The 18,975-nt window shown below is 48.6% G+C and overlaps 1 protein-coding gene across 8 annotated transcripts in view; it reads right to left on the reverse strand.

Annotated features, from left to right (window-relative positions):
* Window positions 1–15,742, reverse strand: part of EDA (ectodysplasin A) — a gene marked incomplete at its 3' end in the record, with an annotated part of 50,630 nt that extends 34,888 nt beyond the window's left edge. For 4 of the 8 annotated variants that reach the window (XM_081178827.1, XM_081178826.1, XM_081178825.1 and 1 more), the window contains exons 1-2: window positions 15,386–15,742; window positions 1,954–2,103 (exon numbers count right to left, since the gene is read on the reverse strand). In XM_081178827.1, coding sequence (XP_081034953.1) covers window positions 1,954–2,103; window positions 15,386–15,727 — 492 coding nt within the window. In that variant the 5' untranslated portion in view covers window positions 15,728–15,742. The remainder of the gene's footprint in view (window positions 1–1,953; window positions 2,104–15,385) is intronic. The other 4 variants (XM_081178829.1, XM_081178828.1, XM_081178831.1 and 1 more) reach the window with 3 other exon arrangements.
* Between the last annotated feature and the right edge of the window lie 3,233 nt (window positions 15,743–18,975).

Consider the following 18,975-nt stretch of genomic DNA (forward strand, 5'->3'; position numbering starts at 1 on the left):
ATCAGAGGTTTTCAACCTTTTTGAGTCCACAGCTCCCTTGACCAACTACATTCTTTCTGCGACTCCCCTGTGGGGCTCAGAAGCCCAATTATGTCACCCCTTGTCTGTACAGAGGGCAGCCCCTCACCCCTTTTTGCATACCCTCTCTTGTGAAGCGTTCCCTCAGCCTCGCCTCCTCTCTCATTGGGAGTCCTCTGGGCAGCACCCCACCCCACTCCAAGGAGAGGTGCCTCACGTCGCCTCTCAGGGGCCTGGAAGAAGGATGCCCCCAGACTTAGGAGCCTGATGGAGATGAGCAAAGATGAACCTGAGGCAAACAGCCGCAAAAGCCTTTGGGAGGCAGAGACATGAGAGGGTATCAGAGGAGGGAGGGAAGGAAAGAGGGACAGAGACCAGTGTTGCCTGCAGAACCCCAATTATCTTTCAAGAGAGGGAGAAAAAATTTCCTCTATCCACTTTCTCCATGCCATGCCTAATTTTATATCACATTGCCTCTTTCTCACATTTTCTCAAAACTAAAAAGTCCTATAGGGTGCAACCTTTCTTCATACGGGTATTGTTGAAGTGGCCTGTTGGACAGAGCAAACAGAATCTGCAATCCACAACAACCTCATTCCGCTCCTCCTAGGGATTCCAGCAAACATGAGACCGGAGCAGGCTCCACAACTTTTATTTTTTAGTTTCTAGGCTTTCCATCATAGGAAGACGGCGAAGCCAGAAACATGATATTATCTACATTAGCCATTCCTTGTACCGCTTACTAAAGAGGATGGTATTTGCAAATCTGAGAAAAATCTTAGATAAACAATTTAAGGGATTAGAGGAATGAAGAAGAAGAAAACGATCCAGAGATGAAAAACAGCAAACCAAAAAGAAAAGCAACTTCACAGCCAAAGAACAAGTTGATGTGAATGGAATTCATTTAAGCAACAGCTTCTAAAATTTTGCCCCTTGGATGCTCAAGCAACTCAGCTAAGATGAAATGTACAAAATACATTCTATTCCCCCTTCCAGAAAAGAAGCCCAATGTTTCACACTCTATAGCAGTTGTAAACACCTCATAGAATAGAATCCTACGATTGTAGTGTTGGAAGGGACACCAAGGATCATCTAGTCCAACCCCTTGCAGTGCAGGTATCACAGCTTCAGAATGCATGACATAAGTACATTCCCATGTCTGTTTAAAAAGCGCCAATCCAAAGGACAGTCCAAGATGGATGGTAGTTTCTTGAAGCTGAAATACTGAATGCCCAAATGCAGGCAATTTCAACAAGAAAAGTGGGTGGCATCTAAAGAAACCAGTAATAGCTGCATAAGGAGCTTAAAGATGAGTTGAGATTTAAGAAGGGCATGTATAAGAAATTTAAGAAAGTGGAAATCACAAAGAAGGAGTATACACAAGGAGCCAAAAGTTGTAGGGTGAATATTCGGCGGGCTAAAGCTCAAAATGAGCTCAGGCTTCTTGCAAGAGAGGTTATTTGGCATCATTCATACCTGCAGGATCAGGTATGGGGAACCATCCAATCCAGTATCTTCTTCTCACAGTGACTGACCAGATGCCTAGTAGGGAAAACCCACAAGCAGGATTCAAGGACAAGGGGAACTCTCTGCTCCTGCAGTTTCCAGCAAGTGGTATTCAGAAGCATTGCTGCTTCTGACCACGGAGGAGGAGCATAGCCACCATGGCTAATAGCCATCAATAGCCGAGCCCTCCATGCATTTGTCTAGTCCTCTTTTAAAGTCATCTAGGTTTGTGGCCATCACTGCCTCCTGCAGGAGATAGTTCCATAATTTAACTAAGCGCTGATGGTAATGAAACAGTTACTGAACACGTTATCAGTTTCTGGTGCAGATACAGCATAAATGAGACCTATGACTCCTGGCTGGGTCCACAAGCCACAGTTACATTTCATTTATCTGAAGCCCAAGCTAATTCTGCACATCGACTCTCACCATCAACATCTGTGTCGTGAGAGATGTCTCAATACGCTTTGAACTGTGCCGCGTCACCAGCCCTGGCAACCTTGGGGCGCTAATTCGAAGCAGTTCTTTAGGGATTTTTGCTTGCCATTTGTTGATATTTTTAGACTCCTCGCAGTCCTCCTGCAACTGAAGGAACAACGAGCCACGGATTGATTTACTGCTTGAAAGCAAGTTGCTGTACCCCCCTCCCTTAATAACAGATTTAACAAATTTGTTCCACCTGCTCAATTATGCACCCTCGGCCTTTCTTGTGGTTTCACTGGAGTTTTTTGCAGCCTAAACCTCAAAGGGGCCTGAGCTCTGCAAACTTTGCACCGTGCCTGCCACTCATAATGAGCCCCACTGGAACGCTGCTTCAAATTACAGCTGAGGTTTCGCCTCTCGATTGATGCAAGCAGTCAGATTGCAAAGGCTGATAGGTGCGGCTGGCAAGTAGCGTTCAGTTCTCCAGAACATTCATAGAATTTTAGGGCTGGAAGGGACCCCCAGAGGTTCATCTAGCCCAACCCCATTGCAATGCAGGACTCACAGGTAATGATTTTTCATAGAATCATGTTTTTAGTAGCCACCAAAAAGAATAGAGTGAAGGCTCCCTGCTTGATGTCAAACGCAGGGAGCTCCAAAGTGCAGGTCCTGCCACACTAAATGGCAGGTATTACGTGGCACCTATAACAATGTCACTGCTGCTGGTTGAAGCGGTTGAGTGGCCTATATGGTATAAGGCGATCTGGCAGGTACACTGGTCCCTTTAAAAGCACAAGGCGGACCAGGGAGGAACAAGGAGCCATCTTGCTGCAAGGGAAGGAGGTGGGCATTAAATTGTATAGGAGACAGTTGCTGGAGTAAGCAGATGGGGCTACAGCAGGCAACTGTAAGGATGGGCTCCTGGATAAGAATTAGCATGCGCTCCTATCAGTGGTGTATGGTGCCCTCTGACCTGGTGGGCAGCTGGGAGGGGAAAGAGGGGGTAGACTGGGAGGAGAAGGTGTCGGAAGCTGAAGAGGTAACAGGGTTTAGTGAGCAGGAAGAAGCTGTGGCAGAGAGCAGTCCAGAGGCAGAGGAAGGAGAGAAGGGGGGCCAGGAGACAGAGATGAGGCAGGCTGCTGAAGAAGCCAGTGCATCTCCCCCTCCTGCTGCAACGTGGTCCCCCTTCCTCCTGTTCTCCCAGAACATGCAGAGAAATGAAGAGGGTGGAGCAACGAGAGGCAAGAAGACAAAGCCTTGGGTTGCTGGGGGAGGAGCCTTAGACATCGTGGGAACGTGGGACAGTCCTCGCAACTGCCTCATCAAGGCAAGACCTACTGGGAAGAGTTGCTGCGATCACTAGGCCTGCACTAATTTATTTGAATTAAGAGTTAACTTCACTGACACCGGGTATTTTATTACTGACCTACTCTTGACTCTGGCTCATGACAGCCAATTAGTAATATAAAGAAGGAATACAGAAGGAGGTTCACCATAACCATCAGAAAACACACTTTCCCCTCCACCTAGTTTGTGGTGTTAGGTCATCCATCGGGGTTGCCAAGCCCATCTCCTTCCCATAACCTGAATGGACCACAGGACAGAGGCAGCAAAACCCTGGAATTGAGATGTGACCAAAATCTACTGAATGGAGAGAAAAAATCCTATTCTGTCAAGTCCTGCACAAATGTTCCTCGCTAAAAGTTTAGTTTGCAATTCCTGCATGATAGGGGATTGGACAGGGTGGCCCTTGAGGTCCCTTCTAGCCCTACAATGCTATGATTCATTGGAAGTTTTTAAACATAGGTTGGATGACTACCTGTCAGGGAATCTTAGGCTGTGATTCCTGCATTGCAGAGGGTTGGACTAGATGAACCTTGTGGGTCCTTTCCAACCAACCCTACAATCCTATGCCTGTATGAGCATTATGTCTGTTTCGAGCAAGTTGCCATCGGCACCAGATAAATACTCTTTTGTAATGGGGCTGAGACAAGGCTCCTTGAGTCACTTGTTATGGAAAAACATGCACTGGTGTTTGACAGGTTTAGCTCAGATATTTTTTCTGAAAGAATAGTTTAGACTCTCCTTGGAAATAGTAATAGCTGGCAAGCTCTCAGCAGAGCCCCTTGAGTTGGAGACACTGTTGATTCTAGAATTCATCTCCTGGATTAGATCCATGAAGCCCAAAGGCAGGAGAGTTTGCCAAAAATCAGAATAACTTTTATATGTTTAGTAACTCAGTATGTGACGCCTCTACAGCACTTTCTGTTGGAAGAACTGTGTTGCATTTGCACACAAACTAGGACTGCACCAATCTTGTGCCCTTTGGGTTATGTCTCGGGGGGCTGTCAAAGCAAAGGTCCAGGGAGAATTGATGCAAGAGGGACTGTAGCCTAGGTCTGGATCATCCAATTATTAGAAACAGTTTTCGGGTATCTCAAGCACATTTGCCATAATTAATAAACTACCAATATTCCCTGTGATTATCATTTATGAGGGGAAGTAAGTAGGTGCAAGATTTGGAGGGGATTTAATTTTGACAGAAATGATAAATACTACTAAACCCTTGTTTCTTGTCCAAAATTAATGTTACTAAATATGTTTTATGTCAAAAGAATTGGTTGTATATTTGATCTTGAGAGCACAAGTAGCCATTGCAACTCAATGGAAAACATCACAAAACCTTACGCTGGATGCTTGGTACTACTCACTCTGAAATAAACTCTAGTGGAGAAAATTACATAGAATTTGTTATTTTGACAAGGACTAGAACCTCCAGACACTTAGGGGAAGGCTCTGGACATAGTGTATCTTGATTTCAGTACTGCTTTTGACAAAGTTCCCCATGACATTCTTGCAGAGGAGCTGGTAACTGTTAGGTGGATTTGTAACTGGTTAATTGACCAAACCCAAAGAGTGCTTACTAATGGTTCCTCATCCTGGAAAAAAGTCCCAAGTAGGGTGTTGCAGGGTTCTGTCCTGGGCCCGATGTTGTTCAACATCGTCTTTATAATGTGTGCGGACTAGAGTAACCAAGATGATAAAGGAAACAAAGCCTGTTTTTATCTTTTGCTGGTCTGTCGTAACTGAGAGAATGAGTATGTGTACCCCTTACTTCTATAGTTGCCCTATTGCCTATTTAGCATGCTCTACATATGTATGTAGGTGCTTTTTTACAGTGGTGCCTCGCAAGACGAAATTAATTCGTTCCGCGAGTTTTTTCGTCTAGCGAATTTTTCGTCTTGCGAAGCACAGTGTCGGGAAAGTTTTGGAAAAGCTTCAAAAATCACCAAAAACCTCAAAAGGCTACCACACCGCGTTCTATGAGTTGTTCCTCGAAGTCAAGTCGCAACTGTAGTAACGGTGTTAAGAAAAAGGAAACAAACTTGCAAAAAACGCAAGACGTTTTTGTCTTGCGAAGCAAGCCCATAGGGAAATTCGTCTTGCAAAGCAGCTCAAAAACCGCAAAACCCTTTCGTCTAGCGAGTTTTTCGTCTTGCGAGGCATTCATCTTGCGGGGCACCACTGTACCTTATGCCGGCCTATGACCATAATACAGATTCTTCTTTTTCAAGCCTTAGGAGGGATTTGGGTATGCTTAGCCTGGATAAGAGGACTCTGAGAGGAGATATTATACCTAAAGGGCTTTCAAATCGAAGACAGAGCAAGCTTGTTTTCTCCTACTCCAGAAGGACCTGAAACAATGGCTTCCAGTTACAAGAAAGGAGATTCTGACTAAACGTCAGGAAGAGCTTTCTGATGGTAAGAACTGTGGGACAAACTCAGAAGATGGTAGACTCTCTCTCCTTGAAGGTTTTTAAACATAGGTTGGATGGCCACCTGCCACATATGATCTAGTAGAGATTTCTGCATTGCAGAAGGTTGGACTAGACAACCCTTAGGGCCACTTCAACTCCTCTATGATTCTCAGAACTATGGAACTCACGATCAAAGGAGGCAGTGATGGCAGTCAAAAGAGAAATAGACAAATTCATGGAGGGCTATCCATGGCTGCCAGCTTTCACAGTTGGAGGTAGCAGTGCTTCTGAATACCAGTTGCAGAGAACCACAGGAGGGGAAAGTGCTGCTCTTGTGCTCAAATCCTGCCTGTGGGTTTCCATCTGAGGCATCTGGTTGGCCACTGTGAGAACAGGATGATGTAGACGGTCCATTGGCCTGATCTACCAGGCACATCTTATGTTATATACTCCTCCTGTCCCAACATTGGACCTGTGGGCAAGACAGTGGCAGCCACACCTGGATCAGGAGAGCTTGGCTGCAGTGGTCCAGCTACTGGAGACTATGAAGCTGGGAATTACTCCCTTCCGCTTTGCCTGGAATGCTGTGGACTGATACTGTCAACAGAGCATACTCTCTTATCAGAAGCCTAACTGGCTGTGATTTGCCACCAAGCCAGATTATTTGTAATTATTATGATTTCATACAATTTATAGTGCTTCCAAGTCCCATCACAGAAAGGTGGCCCAGCAGGATACAATGGTTTTTGGTATTGAAAGCTACCAAGAGGTCCAGCAGAACCAACAGGGACACTCTTCCCATGTCCAGTTCTCAAGATGACCAAAGCCATCTCTGTCCCATAACCAGGTCTGAAACCAAATTGAAACGGATCTAGGTGATATGCTATAGTAAGTTGCCCAGAAGTGGGATATTGGAGATTGGCCAATATTTATCCAATGCAATGGGATTCAGGGAGGGCTTTTTCAATAGAGGTCTTATAGCTGCCTCCTTTAGGAACACTGCAACCTTGACTAGTTGTAAGGAGGCTGTGACCACCCCGCTCACCCACTTTTGATGGGCCAGGAAAGGCAAGGTGCTGACACAGATGTGTTTGCTCTCACACTTCCAGGATCCTGCCCACATCCACAAACCGAAAAGTATCTATTAACACTGGACAGGCAGGGGCCAAGGTTACATGTAGATCTACTATAGCATCCAAGCCAGAACAGAGCTGAGCAATCTTCTCAGTGAACTGCTGAGCAAATTGTTCACAGTGAGCCATCGAGTGGTCTAAATTCTCCTCATGTGGGCCAGAGTGTAAAATACCCCTGACCATCCAAAACAGTTTTACTGGATGGCTCCTTGCTGATTCAATGGTGGCAGAGAAAACGATTTCTTTGCTGCCACAATGCCATACAAAATAGGCCTTCAAATCGCCTGTGTTTGTTCGGACTCATTCAGAGTTCCTGCCAAAATCACTCTAGTCCCCATCTCACATACTGCATGATCACCAGCTCCCTAGAGAACCATGGGCCTGGTTGCCACCCAGGTCATTTCTCCATCCCAAAGGTCTACCAGAGCTTGAAATAAGGTGAGCATATGTCCGGATTTTCCCTGGATACGTCCTTTTTTTAAACTTTAAAATTTCTGCCCAGGTGGATTTTTAAAATAATGGAAAATGCCCAGATTTTTTTCCTGCTGCCCGAGTACATCTGGCCTATGCTGTCCAGGAGGCCGCTGATGGCAGCTGCTCTGGGACGAAGAATGGGCGTGCAGCATCCAGTGGTGGCGGTGCTACTGCTGCTTTGGAGAGCTCTGCAGCTTTATCATAGGCAGGTGCCGAAGTTGCAGAAGAAACTCTGGCAGCCGAGGCAGCGGCTTGCAGCAGTAGAGAGCAGCAGTAGAGAGCAAGCAAGTGAGCCAGCATGGTGGGATGGGGCTTTCAAAATCGAGCGTGAGACATCCAAGGCCTTGCTTGCTGGGAAAGACGCCCGCGCTGGGCATGGGTGGAACTACCTTTATTGAAGGAAAAGAAAAGAAGAAGGGAGGGGAGGGTGCCACCGCCACATGCCCCCACTTTCCCGTCGGTGTGCTCAGGAAATTGGGTTTTTCCAGCAGAGCTGAAGTGAGTAAGTCTTGCTAACTTCGCTGCACCTAATGCCACACACGGGCACGAAAAGCACCCCTGCCGATTGGATCGTGAATGTTTAATCAGTGGTTTCCCCACGCTGCTTCCTTTCCCCAAATAGTCTCGCTTTTGAAATGGTGTGGTGGTTGGCTGGAAGACTAAGGTGGGGAGGTTTAGATGTAACCCCAGTCGAAAGTCGGCAGGAAAGCCCGGCATATTTGGAGTGCATGGCAGGGTGTGTGTACCAAAACAAAGCTATACCTTTCAAATCAGCCAAAGAGGATTTAAAATGTAGGTTGGCTGCTGTTTATTTGTCTTTGGGGGGGGGGGGAGAGAGGCAGGGAGAGAATGGAAGGTGGCCAGGCGACCGGGGGGGGGGGCGGCCGGCCGAGGAGAGCATGGTGTATGCAAATAGGCAGAAAGGTAAGGTCCCAAATGCCTGCCGTGTCCAGGTGGTGCATCATGCAGCTGTGAAGTGATGGGGGAGGGAGGTGGTGCGTTTCAGAAGAGTCCTTGCCCCGCTCTAGGCCCCAGTGCAAATGTGCCTTTGTTTTAATCAGACTCTTGCCAAATTTTGCTTTCCTTTCTTTAAAAAAATAATCATCATCCCTTCTTCTCTCCCCCCACCCTGCCTAACCCAGCCAAATGTGGCATGTGAGACAAGTCCGCCACTCGCCCTCTCCTGCAGCGGCTCCAGGTCTCCTTGGCTCTGTTCTCCTCAGGTGCCTCTCTCCTTGCGCAGCGGCTTAATGGCAGGCACGCCCTGCTTCCCCCCACCTGCATCTGCAAACATGACAACCGCCTGTAAACATGGGGATCAGAAACTGTGTCCCACCAATGTCAGCTTGTGGCTGCTGCCCCCCTCTGCCCTGCCTGCCCTTCTCTTCTGTTCGCCAGCCCCCTACCCCTCACCCCACAAGCACACGCTCATGTATTTCTTTTGCTACCTGCTAGCCGGAGGAGGAAGAGGTCTCGATCTCATCGGAAGAATGGCTGAGCTGAGTTTTATGAGCAAAATGTTTGCCATTTTAAGGCACATTTAATGTGCACATCCCCCTTAATGAGCTTTCGGCTTTAAAAATATTTGTCATGTAATTTGTTTGTAATGCTTTTTCTGTTTCTGGGAATTGATTAAAACCTGCCTGAACATTATTTTTTATAGGCAGACTTAACATATTAATGGCTGCCACTGAACTGAGTGGGCTATATTAGTGATTCTTAAAACACTGCAATGCTTGTTTTGCGGGCTGGTTGGCCTGGCAGGGGTTATTAATATGTTGAGAGCTAATTCCCCAGTAAAAGGTAAAGGAACCCTGGATGGTCTAAGGCAGGCATGTCCAAAGTCCATGTCAGGGACCTAATCTGGTTTAATCCGCCCCATGTGGGGTAAAATCCTTAAAAAAACCTCAACAACTCTGGGGTAAAAATCCTAAAAAAGCTCAACAACTTCAATCCTAAAAAAAGGTCGGCCCTTACAGCCCTTCACTTCACCAAACCTGGCCCTCTTTGAGAAAAGTTTGGACACCACTGACAAGGCGACCAAGGGGTGTGGCGCTGATCTCACTTTAAGTCAAGGGAGCCGGTGTGTGTCCACAGACAGCTTTCCAGGTAATGTGGCCAGCATGACTAAACTGCTTCTGGTGTAACAGGGCATCGTGATGTGTGCCAGAGCGCATGGTCGTAAGGCAAATGTGTCCTCTTTTTTTGCTTGTCAAAATATGGCAACCCTACTTAAAAAAAAAAAATGCCTGCCAAGGAAATAGGAAACTCCCCAAGAGCCACTATCGTAGTCGGTCCCCCACCACTGCAGAGCTTCTGAGTTCCAGTGAGTCTACACTCCACCAGGTAGTGATCTGACCATGACAATGGAACTATAGAAAGTTCCTCCACTCTTAAGGTTACCATCAACCAATTCAGAACAGAAAACCAAATCCAGACTCTGCCCTGCAGCATGGACCGGGCCAGAAATTATTTGGGACAGACCCATGGTTGCCATGGCAGACATGAAGTCCTGAGCCACTCCTGACGCACCCAGTTATGTAAAGCAGACATGCATGTTAATATAACTTTTAAAATAATATATATTTTAAACTGCTGGTTTTATTCACATTTTTTTTTAGGAATACTTGATTTTAACTTCTTTTTTATTGACTATTATAATGTATGTTTTGCATAAATGGCTTAGAGGTTTTTACAATTAGGTAGTGTACAAATTCTGAAAAGATGCACAGGGTGCTCTGCTCTCTGAAAAGATGCAAGAGGTGCTCTGGAAGAACTGTTTACAGATTTACTGTCAGTTTTAATAGACATGATATATGCAACTTAGCCTGTGGGTATTTCTTACAAAACTTGGCAATGGTCCATATACTATAAGCAAACAGAGGAAAACACCAGGGGAAGCTCTTAAGTGGCAAATTGGATGGGTTTTATCCTTTTGCTTATGAAGGTGCTTAAGAACATTATATCTCTGCATGCTAAACCCACAAGCTCTTTTTAGCTTGAAATTTGTTTGGTGTTTATTTGTTTATTTATTTGCATTTCTATTCCATCCTTTCCTCTCCAAAGAGCCCAAGGTGGCATCCAGGGTTTTCTCTTCCTCCTCATTTGATCCCCACAACAACCATGCTGTGACAGGTGTTAGAAACTCAGATATAGAAGCAAGGCGCCAAATGTCTCATTAAACCAAGGTTGCAGTCGCCAAAACGGAATGTCTAGTTGCCATTTGTAGGAATGACAGCTATAAGGTCTTATTTTTCAAATAATGACTGTGATTGATTCTCAGTTAAATATCTGGCTAGTTCAGAAGAGCTAGGTGAAGAGCTTTGAGAACTTAAACAAGAAAAGACTTTTGAACCAGGGATAGTCCGCACATACTTTGGCCTATTTCGGACTCTTTTTCTTAATGGTGACTGCTCCTGTTCAGGTTGCACAGAAAAAGCCATTTGGTTCCAGAAATTCATTCTGAATGTGCAGATGAAATATAACTGATAAGCGTTCTACAGGATGGGGTATTAGTGTGTGAAAACAGTCAAGATCCAATGATCCCCAGAGGGTGAAGATGTCAGGCGCCATCCTAGCATCTAGGCAACTTCACGTGGTTGCAAATGGTTGAAAACCAGGTGCAAAATGCGCCTGGCAAATTTCAAACACTGGCTGTGAGGTAGGTTAGGCTGAGAGGCAGTGACTACCCCCAAGCTCACCTAGTAGGCTTCATAGTTGAGCCTAACCTACCTCACAGGATTGTTTTGAGGATTGGATGGGGAGGGGAGAATAATGCTTCCTACCTTGAGCTCCTTAGAGAAAAAAAGGAGGCATGTAAATGCAAACAAATAAAATAAGATAATGGATTATGAGTGGAAGCCAGGGGAACACAGACACAGGGAGCTTGTTTCCATTGTCTACCTGCAGAGTGATATGCAGAATGCAAACTTATTTCATGGATCAGGGCAGGACCAGGACAATTTGTCAAGGGCCGGTCACCCTTGTCATGAGACTCCTTGTCATTTCAGCTTCTATACGAATTGCTGTGCTTACATCAAATTATAAACAAGGGGAAAGAGCTGTGGTCCCCAACACAGCCCACAGTGGGGCAATTTGATTTTTAAGGAGAGCAATTTGAGAATGAGTTATTAACAGTGAATGACCTTTTAGGCTTCCTCCACATGAACAGGAGTTCATTTTTTCAGTAATAAGAATTATATGTGACAGGCGGGAGACACCAGGATTTTAGTGATGCTTACGTGGGGGCATGGTCAAAAAAAGTTGGGAACCACTGGGTTAGAGCTAGTGTGGCGTGGTGGTTAGAGTGTCGGACAAGAACCTAGGAAAGACCAGAGTTCAGATCTGCACGCAACCATGAAGCTCACTGGGAGTAACCTTGGGGGCCAGTCACTGACTCTCTCAGCGTAACCTACCTCACAAAGTTGTTGTGGAGATTAAATGAGATGGGGAGAACAATGTTTGCCACCTTGAGCCCCTTGGAGAAAAAGTCAGGATATAAATGCAACAAATAAATCATGCCATTAAAAAAACACAGCTTCTTGTTATTCCAGAGCAGTGGTTTTCAACCAGTGTGTCGTAGCACCCTGGGGTGCCTTGAATGATGGTCAGGGGTGCCGCGGGCATCACTGCCTTCTGTCCCTCTTTCCTCCCCTCCCTCCTCTGATGCCCTCTTGCACATCTGTCTCCCAAAGACTTGTGTGGCTGTTTGCTGCAGCAGCCCTGGCTATAAGCTCCACAGGTGAATGGGGCCTCTGGGGCTGGCCAGGGGGTGCTGGCTGCCAAGAGCTGAGGCTGCCTCGGAGTAAGAAGCAAGTGGGTGAGGGAGCCCAGCCAACCAATCTGTCAGCCGTGGCTGTTGGGAATTGGTGGACAAGTGGGAGGCCGGGCAGGCAGGCAAGCAAGCAAGCAGCGCACTGGCTTTTCTTGTGCTGGCTGTATGCAATGCCTGCCTCAGAGCTGAGTGCCCAGTGCTCAAGAGGAGACCTTCCACCATGCAGGCCCGGCAGCGATCCCTGTTGCCTCCCAAGGTGAGTAAGATGCAAGTCTCATGTTCACCTTTGGCCAGTCTCTGTCAGGCCACTAAGCCTGGGGGCATCCTCTTTCCAGGCCCCTACGGGGCGACATGAGGATGCACATCTTTTTTGGGGGTGCTGCTGCCCAATGAGAGAGGAGTGGAGGCTGAGGGAATGCTCCACAAGGGAGGGTGTTTTAAAGGGTATGGGGATGCCCGCTCTACAGGAACCGGCACCCAAAGGGAGACCTTCTGCCATGCAGGCCCGGTGGCACCCAAGGTGAGGTGTAGGCCTCATGTTCACCTTTGGCCAGTCTCTGCTGGGCTGCTACGGCTGGAGGCATCCTTCTTTGGAGGTCTTTAAGCAGAGGCTTGACAACCATATATCAGGAGTGCTCTGATGGTGTTTCCTGCTTGGCAGGGGGTTGGACTCGATGGCCCTTGTGGTCTCTTCCAACTCTATGATTCTATGATCCTCTTACCAGGCCCCTGGGGGACACAGTGTGAGCTCTCTTTGGGGCAGGGGGGCAGCTCAGAGATAAGGGGCGGCAGCAGTGGCTGCCCTGAGGGCTCCCAAGGAGAGGGGAGAGGAGAGGAGGCTAAGAGAACACTCCACAAGGGAGGGTGTTCAAAAAAGGGTGAGAGGCTGCCAGCTCTGCAGGCAAAGGGTGACATAACTGGGCTTCTGAGCTCCACATGGGAGCCGCACAAAGAATGCAGTTGGTCAAGGGAGCCATGAACTCAAAAAGGTTGAAAACTTTTGTTCCAAAGCATCGGTCTTCAGCTGAGAGGTTAGGAGAAACTAGCAGTTTGTGGCCTGATGCAAGGTAATTCGCAACAGGAGCCCTACCACCTTGCAGACATAGAGTAAAAAGAAGGTCCAGAAATGCATGTTTGGATTAAAAGTGGGTCCTGGTTTTGAAAAGGTTGAAGATACTGCCAAATGACTGCATGCAACTCTGCTGACCATAGTGGTAAATTTGTTCACCCATTTTTAAAAGACGGATAGCTCTTTTTAAGTATCAAATCATACCTACAGTTACAGTTTATTACAACAAAGGAGCCCCTTCAGATCTAGGCTAAAACATGTTACTTTAAATGGGGGGGCGGGGGGAGAGATTAGATAGATAATACAGTGGTACCTCAGGTTACATATGCTTCAGGTTACATATGCTTCAGGTTACAGACTCCGCTAACCCAGAAATATTACCTTGGGTTAAGAACTTTGCTTCAGGATGAGAACAGAAATTGTGTTCCAGCGGTGCAGCGGGAGGCCCCATTAGCTAAAGTGGTGCTTCAGGTTAAGAACAGTTTCAGGTTAAGAACGGACCTCTGGAACAAATTAAGTACGTAACTCGAGGTACCACTATATAAGAACATTAGACGAATCTGGCTGTTTGATTAGGCCAGTGGCCCATCTAGTCCAGCATCCTGTTCTCACAGTGGCAAAATGCCCATAAGAACCCAGGGATCTAAATAGACTGTCTCTGAACCTGAAGTTTCCATAAAAGCATTAGCAGAGCCCTCCTGGATGAGACCGAAGGGGACCCATCCAGTCCAGCATCCTGTTTTCACAGTGTCCAAACAGACACCTCAGTGGGAAATTTGTGCAGGATTCCAGCACAAAAAGAATAATCCTTTTAAAAATAAGTGTTAGATGGGGCTATTTGTCTTGAAATGCAACAACTTCTCCAGATCAGATCAGAAGAAATCAGATCAACAGCCTGAAAGAACAGCAGCTGCCCATAACTATTCATTTGGTCTTTACCAGGAACCCAAAGTTACTGCTCACATTTGGGCAGACTTAAGGCATTTTTAAAGAACAACAATGAAAAGTTCATTGAGTACAGAAGAAAGAAACTGATCCAGTCAGTTCATTTGGGCAAACAGAGCAGGATCCTCCTCAAAAGCTGAAAACAGGCATCTATTTCATGGCCAGTCTTTGCCAAGCACACAATTAATTAGAACAGCCTGGAAGTTGGTGGTGTTTTGCAACTGGAAACCATAAATTGCAACGTCTTATATTGGTATAATTATTGGGGATGGTGTGGATAGAATGCCTCACCACCACCACCACCACAATGTTCACATTCACATAGGTAACACAATTACTTGTAGAACCTTAGAATTGTAGAGTTGGCTAAAAGGGTCATCTAGTCCAATCCACTACAGTGCAGGAATCTCAACTGAAGCATCCATGACCTATGACCTATGTCCCATGACCATCTGACTTCTGCTTAAAAACCTCCAGCAAAAGAGTCTGCCAACTTCTTCAGAGGGAGTCTCTGTTCCACTATTGATGGCTCTTACCATCAGATGGCAGGGGTGCCAATTTGAATAAAATCTGGGGGACAGGTAAGCCCCGTCCCAAATAACCGATCACATCATTTGAATGGCAATGCCCTACAACTTGGGGGCAGAGGGCTAGACCCCTCAAATATTTTATGGGGGGAGCAAATTGACCCTGGCCCCTAGGAGTTGGCTCCTTTGTCAGAAAGTAGTGTTTAGTCAGAATTTCCTTTCTTGTAATCTCCATGCAATGAATCACAGACACTCACTTGCTTATGAGCTAAACTCAGTAAACCAGCGCTCTCCTCGGGAGAAGGTGGCATCGTCTCCTCCTTCACTGGAGGCTTTTAAACAGAGATCAGACAGCGTCTGTAAGGGATCTTTTAGTTGTGAGTCCTGCATTACAAGGGTGCTGGACTAGATGATCCTGCGGGGCTCCCTGCAACTCCACAAAAATTACTGCCTGCTCTACGAAGCCGCCGCCCCGCCATCGCCGCCGCCACAAGGCAGGCTGCCAAACCACGATCTCCCTGAGGGTTGTTGGGGCCAACAGCGGCCTCCCGCTTCCCCATCCCTCTTCAGCTCTGGACCTGCGACCCTCCCGCCCTCGGACTCCAACTCCCGTCAGTCCCCGCCGTGGCGGCCAGGGACCAGGGACGCTGGGAGCTGGAGTTTGGCAGCCCCTTTGCAGCGAGCGAGAGCGCGCCGCAGGGCCCCCGTGCAGCCCCTCCAGCGCCACCTGCGCCCCATCGACCAACCGCCGGACCCACCTGCTGCTGCTGCTGCTGCCGCTGCCTGCCGGACTCTTGGGCGAAGCGGTGCTTGGGCCGGCCGGGACCAGAGACCTCGCCCGCCGCCCCCCCGTCCTCGTCGTCTGCGGTCCGCGCGGCGCTGCTCTGCCTTGGCGGCCAGGCGGCCTCCGCCTCCCGGCGGCGCAGCTCGGAGCGCAGCTCAAGATAGCAGCCGAGCGTGAGGAGGTGCAGCGCCAGCGAGAGCGCGAAGAAGCCCGACAGCGCCCGCCCCACGCCCCTCCGGGCCCCGCCGCAGGAGCCGCAGCCGCTCCCGCCGCCACCTCGGCCTCCTCCTCCTCCGGCTTGCGGCTCTGAGCCCATGGCGCCGGCCCCTGGGGGCGCTACTGCGGCCTGCCCATCCCGGCTGCGGCCCTCCTGCTCCTCCGTGGCTGGGTGCCTGGCTGAGCGGCCGGCCGGGGCTGAGAGCGGCTGTCTCCGCCTCCCTCGACGGCCGCTCGGGGCGTCCGGGCTCCGGAGGCGGGGGCGGGGGCGGAGCCGGGGGTGGAGCCTCCTCTGCGCCGGAGGGGGGCCCGAGGGGCCGCTTTGTGAGGGGCCCAGGGGTCGCAGCTCCCGCTGGGCTCCCCTTTTCCGGAGCCTTCTGAGCGGGCAGTCTGCTGGGGGCGCTGCAGCCAGATGGCCCTGCCTACTGCTGCCTACACTGGTTGGCAGCAGCGGCGCTCCGGCTTTCCAGGCGAGAGGACTCCTCCAGCCCTTGCCTGCAGCTGCCTTCGCGTACTGAGCCCTAGTGAAACCTCCTTACGAGGCGGCTGCTCAGCCGCAAGGGCCGCCCCCTCAGCGGTTGGAGGGCTGCCGCCAGACAGCCCCCGAACCGGAGTCTGCCCGCGACCCCCTTCGCTCCCGCACCTCTTGCTGCTAGGCGAGCGGGGAAGTTGCGGTGCTGGGGTGAACCCAGGCGCCTTTTGAGGGACGGCAGCGCCTCCTTGGGGCTCATCCCCTCCTCCCTTACGTTAAGGGGAAAGTCGACTCCTCTGATCCGATGCCCTCTTCAGGAGTGAGACAGAGACGAACTCTTCCAACAATGGGAGAGCAGAATAGAATCATCTCCTCGGGCAGAATAAGAGCGGAGGTGCAGCCTCTCCCGTTTTTCCGGCTTAGGAACATAAGTAGAGCCTGCTGCATCAGGCCAAAGGGGACCGGCTAGCCCAGCATCCTTGTCCTCCCAGTGCCCTTTATGGGAAACCAGCAAGCACAATTCCAGCACGTGAGCACTTTCACCTCCTCGTGCAGTTTCCAGCAACTGGGATTCAGAGCATTGTTGCATCTGACCATGTAGGCAAAGCATAGCGTTATAGATTTGGGTTTAAAATAATAAATGGTAGGATTTTGATGATTTGGGATGTGGAGGAAGAAATGCAAACTGCAAAGGAATTCCTGGGCTAACCTGCGCAAAATGACTTGGCCAAGCTAGGGCCATTAAGAAACAATAGAGGGCCTTTGAGGGCCATTGGCAATGCTAGAGTATTGTCCTTACCCCCTGCCCTGAGGTGTGAACAGAGACAGGGATTTGGAAGGTTGCCAGGGTAACTGTGTCTTTGAAAAGGGAGTCTGGAAGCAAGGGGTTCTGGGAAAAAGAAGAAGGAAGAGAGACTGAGATCCATCTTTGGGCAGCCTGACTGCAGAACTGACTGGGATAGATGCCTTGGGCTCCATAGCTTCACTGCTGTGGGGGACAAGCCCCTTCTGCAATGACCATGCCGTAAGATCTGGACTCCCTCCCTGCAGACTGAAGGTGTAAATAGGTGAATAAAACATATATCTTACACTGACGACAGTCTCCACTGTTTCCTCAATTATCCAAAGGACCAAAGACCCTGGGTGGGTGCCTGGAACATCACAGGCTTTTGCCGCTACTTGGCAGAGAGGCAAGGGGAGGCACCCAACTTTTGTAACAATAGCAATTGTGGGGAGCAGCCATTGATGGCCTTCTCCTCTTCCACAAACTTGTCTCATCCTCTGTTAAAGTCATCTAAGTTGGTGGCCATCATTGCCTCCTGTGGTAGGGAGTTCAATAGGTTAACTTTGCACTGCATCAAGAAGGACTTCCTTTTTTATGCCCAACATACAACTTCACGGGATGCCCATAGGTTCTTCTGTTATGAGATTGGAGGGGGGGAGCTTTTCTGTCTCTACCTTCTCTGTGCCATGCATAAATTTCCACACTTCTATCATATCATCTATTACTGTACTTGCTTTTTCTCTGAACTAGGTAAAGGGTAAAGGGACCCCTGACTATTAGGTCCAGTCGTGACTGACTCTGGGGTTGCAGTGCTCATCTTGCTTTATTGGCCAAGGGAGCCGGCGTTTGTCCACAGACAGCTTCTGGGACATGTGGCCAGCAGGACTAAGCCGCTTCTGGTGAACCAGAGCAGCACACAGAAACGCTGTTTACCTTCCTGCTGGAGCGGTACCTATTTATCTACTTGCACTTTGATGTGCTTTCGAACTGCTAGGTTGGCAGGAGCAGGGACTGAGCAAAGGGAGCTCACCCCGTCGCTGGGATTCGAACCGCCGACCTTCTGATCAGCAAGTCCTAGGCTCTGTGGTTTAACCCACAGCGCCACCCGCGTCCCTTATTTTCTCCGAACTAAAAAGTCCCAAATGCTGCAGCCTTTCTTCATAGGGGAGCCATTCCACCCTCTGGATCATTGTAGCTGCCCTTTTTTGAATTATTTCCAACCCTGTACAGTGGTACCTCTGGTTGCTGACAGGATCTGTTCTGGAGTTCCGGTCGGATCCCGAGGTTTCCGCAACAGGAGTGACGGCTTCTGCGCATGTGCGCGGCGAAACACTTCCAGGTTTGCCGCTTTCGCAAACCAAGGGTAACGTAAGCTGAGGTGCTGCTGTAATGTGCTTTTTGAGATGACCAGAACTGTCCACAGAATTCCAAACACAGTCACACCATATGTTTGTATAACGGCATTATGATACTTTATTTTCAATCCCTTTCCTAATCCCTAGTATGGAATTTTCCTTTTCCCTCTCTTTTTTCTTTGATAATAATGTAGCCTCAGAAGAGCACTCAGACTGTCTTGATCCAGATATCAAAAAATCTGATCACTCATTCAAATGCACATCCATGCACGTGGTAGAAGAATGAGAGGATTCACCTCCAACATAATCCCAGAGTCAAATTCGGTACAGGGTTTTCAAGCAAAAAAAATTAAACTCGAGGGAAGAAGGTTTCATAAATATTACAATTACTCAGCCGACTTTCAGCACCTAATTAAAATGCAATTTGGCACCTGCCACAGCTGGGCTTGCCAACTCCCACATTTGAGGGATTGCAGCTCTGTCCTTCTCCGAAGCCAAGAAACTCCACGTCAACACCTGTTGAGTCATACGCCTGAAATTCCAGCCGCCTGCTTGCCACATGATTCCTCTTCTTGCATTCTCTTGCATCTCTGAGCGGGACACTGCTGGCTTCTTCAACGAGAAAATCAGTATAAGATGGTCTCTCTACGCTCTTTGAAGGCATCTCTGATGGAGATTGTCATCATTCATCCACTGCCAATTGCTGGCTTGTCCCGACAGCTTGGCTAGTTCTGTTT

Source organism: Podarcis bocagei (genome assembly GCF_964188305.1).
Source record: "Podarcis bocagei genome assembly, chromosome: Z".
In the NCBI taxonomy this organism is placed as follows: domain Eukaryota; kingdom Metazoa; phylum Chordata; class Lepidosauria; order Squamata; family Lacertidae; genus Podarcis; species Podarcis bocagei.